A 6,000-nucleotide genomic window follows, 5' to 3' on the forward strand; every position below is an offset into this window, starting at 1 on the left:
CGGGAGTCATCAACAAACTTAACTTTCCCCGTGATCGTCTCATCTAGCGTGGTGAAGTAAGAGCGATCTCCAGTCATCTGGTTACTGGCTCCATTGTCCAGATACCACACATTACTCTTGTCCAGATTTGTCTCAAAGGTATCAAGCTTCACCTTCTCCTCGTTAAGAAACAAAACTTCATTCAACATCAACTCATCAGCTTCGTGTGTGTTGTTTTCTTCTTTCGCTTCTTGTGCATCCTGGATCAGCTTGAGTAGACGATCAGGACAGTCACTTGCATAATGTCCTACCTTGTCACACCGGTAGCATGTAATCCCCGTTGCATCTCTCGCAGCACCAGATCGTCCATGACCCCTTCCTCTGTTATAGAATATTCCACCACGACCATGGCCTCTATTGGTTCCATTAAAACTTCGCCCATACTGCTGATCCGAGTTAGCATACATAAGTTTGCTCTGCTCTTCCCCAGTTTCTTCTTCCTCGCTTACACGCTCTTCGTAGTCCTTCAAACGACCGATGATATCTTCAAAACTGGTCATTTTGAGATCCAAACCTTGCTCCAACGCAGCTACGATGTGTATGTATTTTCTGTGGGGAAGACTCTTTAGGAACTTCTTAACAAGCTTTGATTCTTATATTTCTTCTCTGAGTGCAGCAGACTTTGAGGATATCTCAGAAATCCTTCTGGAATCAATGGTCTCGTTGTCTTTCATTTTCAAGCGATTAAATTCCGCCATAAGTGTTTGTAGGCGAGCTTCCTTGACCCTATCAGCACCCATATGTCTCGTCTTGATGGCATCCCAAACCTTTTTCACCAAGTCCAGTTCACCTACTTGCAGAACAAGTGACTCAGGTATGGATTGTACTAATAAATCCAAGGCCATGTTGTTTCTTTCATCATCTTCTCCTTGTCTCTCAATGATATCCCATGCTTTGTGTACCTTCGGCATAATTTTCATCTTGATTACCCATACAGTGTAATTTGTGGAACTTAGTATAGGGCATTTTATCGAAGATGATCCTGTCTCCTTTGGTTTCGTCGTAGCAACCGTAAGATCCCCCATCATTTCAATTTGTGGCTCTGATACCAAGTATTGAAAACAGATAAACGATTGCTCTTGTGTATAAGAATAACTCTCTTATATTGCCTCGGTAAAACTCACTCAAACCTCAAATACTCATAAAACTCATACATACTATCATAACTAGATGGATGTATATATAAAGCTAAAACCGTAAAACATAATCTTAATGCTTTTATTGTTGTAGATAACTCCTAAAATATCTCACCATCTTTATCTTCGATCTCGGATAGACTATGATCCCTTTTAGCTTGTACGGCAAATCTTCAGTCTTGATCTATCATCTTCAAGCTTATCTCAACAGATCCAAGATTGGTCGATATCATCGATCAGTGCTCATTCTCTTGTACATATCGCAGCGAAAAGAAAAGAAGAAACATATTTCATTTTTCATATACAGTATTTTAATTCTCTTTAATAATTTTAACATCGATGAGCGTCAATAATATGGACATCTTTGCTACAAATGTAGAATACGGCTTAAAGATCTTCACGAACCTTAGGATCGCCAAAGACCTTGAAGGTCCTCTTTCTGTACCGTTTGGGAAACAATTGAAATTTCCTTTTGCTTGTGAGTAAGAGAGACAATCTTACGTATCACTGAATTTATTCCCTCCGTCCACTTACCAATTTTCTGTTAGTTGACTCTATTAGAATTACAAGAACGAGTCTGTTAGAGAGTTAGTTATAAACTCATGTATACAAACTTCCCTTATTAATGGTTTCCTAATTTTCCACGGTCAACAAATAAGATTCTACCAACAAAAAGAAAATTTACAAAACTAAGATAATGTTGTTGGCCACTTAGGAATAAGGAAAACAGAACATTTCTCACCTAAGCCTATGCAGAAGATAGCATAAAAGACTCAGCTCAACCAACAACAGTTAATTCTTGAAGTTAAAAAAAAAAATTGAGTAGCTAAAGAGATTTAGATGCAGATAATTCACAGTTTCATAGATCTCATCTTCCATGCCCTTCCAAGATTGTATGAGAAACAAACGTAGGCATTGACAAATTCCTTGAATTGGGCACACCAATGTTAAATGATGCTAGCATTGACACTGGCATAAAAGCTCCGATACCTGGAGAATATGGTGAGAAATCTGGCAAGGGTATGCTCTGGTTTAGGTATTGCACCACTTGTCCCATGGCAGGTCTTGATTCTGGGTCAGCATTTGTGCAGAGCAACCCGAGTTTAAGAACCATCTCCACTTCCTCGGTTAAGAATTCTCCTCCCAATCTTGGATCTCTGGTCTCGAGTAAAGAATCACTTCTCCAGCATTCACAAACCCACTTGACCAGATATTGCTTTTCCACGGGCAGCTCGGGTTCTACAGGTCGTCTTCCACAAGTTACTTCAAGAATGAAAGCACCAAAGGCATACACATCAGTTCTTGTAGAAGTCCCCATTGTTATTAGCTCAGGTGCCATGTAACCTATGGTTCCCACCGCAGCTGTTGAAGATAAGTTGGCTCTGGGGTCATGAAACCCAGCCATTCCAAAATCTCCTAACCTTCCATTACCCTCGGAATCTAACATGACGTTAGAAGCTTTAATATCCCGGTGCAAAACAGCTGGACTAGCTCCTGTATGCAGGTAACTAATAGCCGAGGCAATGTCGTTAAGAATAGAAATCCTTTGCAACCATGAAAGAGATGGGTTTCGGTTATGAAACAAGTACTGATCAAGACTACCGCAGGGCATGTACTCAGATACCAGAAGTAACTCACCTTTTCTTCTACAATACCCGAGAAGAGGAACCAAGTTCCGATGCTGTAAGCTTCCCATAGTCACAACTTCAGCCACAAACTGCTTCATTCCTTGCTCTGCATCGTGTGACAGTCGTTTTACAGCTATATGCCTGCTTAGGGGAAGAGTTCCTTTGTAGACTTCTCCAAACCCACCTCTCCCTATAAGACCATCTCTCCCAAACCCATTTGTTGCTTTATACAGAGATTTGTAGGAGAATCGGTGTGGACCGTATTCCCTTTCCCAGGACTCTCTTACTTCTGCATACTTATTCCTCCTATACAGATAAAGTCCTCCAAGAACTATCAGTACAAGGATCACCAACACGACAACCAAACCAATAAGCAGTGGAGATAGTTTATCTCTAGGAAGAGGAGCCTTCTCTGGTTCATCTTGGGGAAGAGGAGCGTGAGGGAGTTTAGAGAGGTCCAGGGCCTGAAATAGTTCTTTGCTCCTACTAAAACTCCACCCAAGTATATACTGGTTACTGGTCAGTTGCCCTGTAGATGCGGAGAAGCCCACAAAAATCTTATCTTCAAATATTTCTGAAAGATTTATGGATCTTGACATAAGAGGCCGGTTTGGTTTTTCTATGTTTATAGGGGCTAGTGAAACACTAAGCAACGTTCCATCGTAGTCCACCCACACCTGGATAGGCTCTCCACTCAAGAGATTTATGTTTACATTACTCCCCAGCGCACTGGAAAAGTAAGATGGGAGGGCAGACTCAACAGATAGTGGGCTGTTTACACTAATCCCAACGTGAGGCTTTTCCAGCACATCAAACTCTACCGTACTAACAGTGTCGAGTTCAATAGCTAGAAGATGAGGGGAGGAAGTCCCATTTGTTGGGATGCTGAAGACGCCCAAGTACTGAGTTGGAGATGCATGAGAGAGATTCATGGAAGGAGATACAACGAAGGCAATCCCATGGCCACCATCAGCTCCCAACTTAGGAGGCACCAGGGCGCACACAAAATGCGTAAAGAATTCAGATGGAGCAAAATCAAATGACTGCTTGAAGAAAGCATGACCCACTTGCCGCTCTGTAGTATTTGTCAACTGCAAAAGCCTACCAGGAAGGATCTTGGCGAGACCATCGGTAAAAAGGTCTGCTTGGTCGAAACCATTGTAGACAAACCTGGTTTCTTGTTGACTTGACAGGCAAGTAAGATAAATGCAGGAGATGATCAAAACCAAATGCAGTGTACAATCCATATCTACTGGGAGCGAGAAATTGTGGGGTTTTTTTTCTGCATAGATGTTTTCTCTTCGGGAACAAACAATCTGTGGACCTGCAAAACAAGATCTACTCATAAATTCAGGAAAAAGTCAAACTAACATTTTCTCCTATGGAACTGTAGCCAGGAAACGCAAAATATATTCCAAATAGGCATTACAAATTTGACCATGAATATGATAATAGAATTCAAGAAACCATGACAACTATAATAACTAATATAATCCATCATGTTAATTAAATACTGCTGTAAATTTGTTGTATGGTCTTCTCTGGTTATTCCAAGGTCAATTGAAGCAAACAAGAAAGCAATCAAAGTACTTACCTGTAGCAGACATATTTCATTCTTCTACCACAAGAAATCTGAAATGCCTTGGAGTTGAGCTAGTTCTAGCATTCAGAATGTAAAAGTTGTGGTGTTGATATTGGTGTTAGTAGAATAAGAGGTAGTGAGTTCGAATCTCCTTAGAAGACTTTAAAAAAAAAATTCAGAATCAGTTAATTAATAGATCTTTTTTTTTTTACTATTTTGCTTTTATCCCTATAAAGACTAGGAGCGGCTCTGTCTCGAAGGTCAACTGAAGTAAACAAGAAAGCAATCAAAATACTTATTGGTATCAGACATGTTTCATTCTTGAAAAAATTACACATAAGGTCACTTTTTGACTTTACAATTACATAAAAAGTCACATTGCGCTTGAAGCACATATTTTCCTTGTTGATTGTCTAATATATCTTTCTAGTGTAAGCTCAGTCTGGTTACCTATTTTGAAGCCGAAACTAAAAAAAAATTGTGACTTTTCCCAATCTCTCACAAATTACAAACCCTAATCTCTTTCGACAATTCATCTATGTCTTGGATCATTTGTTCAAACAATTCATTATATGGATCACCTTATACCCCCAAAACCCACGCATCAGCCGTACACCCTAGAGCCCACATATTGAGGCTAAGCTTCACAATATAGAGGTAATAGCTCTGTCATTGTTCCCCAAACACAATATTTGCATAAAATAAGCACATCATTGAGCTATTTTAGTCTTGGGGACACATCTTTCGTCCACAACTACTATTTTGTGAGATATATGCGTGTCCACAATTCGTCTGTCCACAACGCTTTTTTCTATGTCCACACACATATATCTTCATTTTGTCTATGGTTTTTGTAACTTCTTTGGTTCTTGGAACAACATTTTAACTGTTGTTTCTTCTTCTTTCAATCCTAACCAATTTTTTGTGCATATATACACATGTATGTACATACGCTTCTGTCCATGTTTCTCCCGTTCGTGGACATAAATACATGTCCAACAAATCACTCTCATACAAATTACCATCCACATGGTGTTAATGGTATCATGTACATAATGGTTATCATGTCATATTTCTTTGAAATTTCAAATTTGTAATGGTGGAAGTAAGCATCATATAAATTATTTGCATTTCTATGATTCATTGTCCACAAGTTACTCTTCGATCCAGAGTTCATCGTCCATAATTTATCATCAACAATCCATTGTCTATAACTCGTCATTTTCCACAAGGGTAAATTTGTCAAAAGCACACTTAGGCCCCACCAGAAAGTGCCTCAGTTGTGGAAAGTGACTTTCAATGTAAAAGAAAAACAAAATGTGTCCTTAGGTGTTGGAGAACAAAAGTGCCTCACTTGTGGAAAGTGACTTTCATTCTTCTCCAATAAGAAATCTGAAATGCCTTGGATGATGGAGAAGAATTACATATTTCTCCACAAAGCCCATCTAATAACATGATTTGGTCCATCTTCGCCGCCAGGTCCAACCAGAGCCAGCCTAGCCGATGACGACCTTGGCTAGAGACGTCGGTTGAGCGGCTCAGCAAGGACACCCGTTAGCTCGTTCAATCGGCTTCAGCTCGAGGTATTTTCATTCGGCTTAGAGGCCCACTAAAC

General features: G+C 39.9%; 1 protein-coding gene across 2 annotated transcripts; it reads right to left on the bottom strand.

Moving 5' to 3' along the window:
- Positions 1 to 1,212: 1,212 nt before the first annotated feature.
- LOC106376486 (L-type lectin-domain containing receptor kinase I.3-like) lies at positions 1,213 to 5,608 on the bottom strand. 2 transcript variants are annotated; one of them, XM_048737292.1, is made up of 2 exons: positions 2,372 to 5,608; positions 1,213 to 2,251 (listed from the first exon to the last, which is right to left on the bottom strand). In XM_048737292.1, the coding sequence occupies exons 1-2, from the start codon at positions 4,147 to 4,149 to the stop codon at positions 2,044 to 2,046; spliced, it is 1,986 nt and encodes a 661-aa protein (XP_048593249.1). In that variant the 5' UTR covers positions 4,150 to 5,608; the 3' UTR covers positions 1,213 to 2,043. The 2 variants fall into 2 exon arrangements, with proteins under 2 accessions (XP_048593249.1, XP_013672035.2); XM_013816581.2 differs by having other exon boundaries at positions 1,213 to 5,608.
- Between the last annotated feature and the right edge of the window lie 392 nt (positions 5,609 to 6,000).

The sequence above is a fragment of the Brassica napus genome, chromosome A7 (genome assembly GCF_020379485.1).
Source record: "Brassica napus cultivar Da-Ae chromosome A7, Da-Ae, whole genome shotgun sequence".
In the NCBI taxonomy this organism is placed as follows: Eukaryota; Viridiplantae; Streptophyta; class Magnoliopsida; order Brassicales; family Brassicaceae; genus Brassica; species Brassica napus.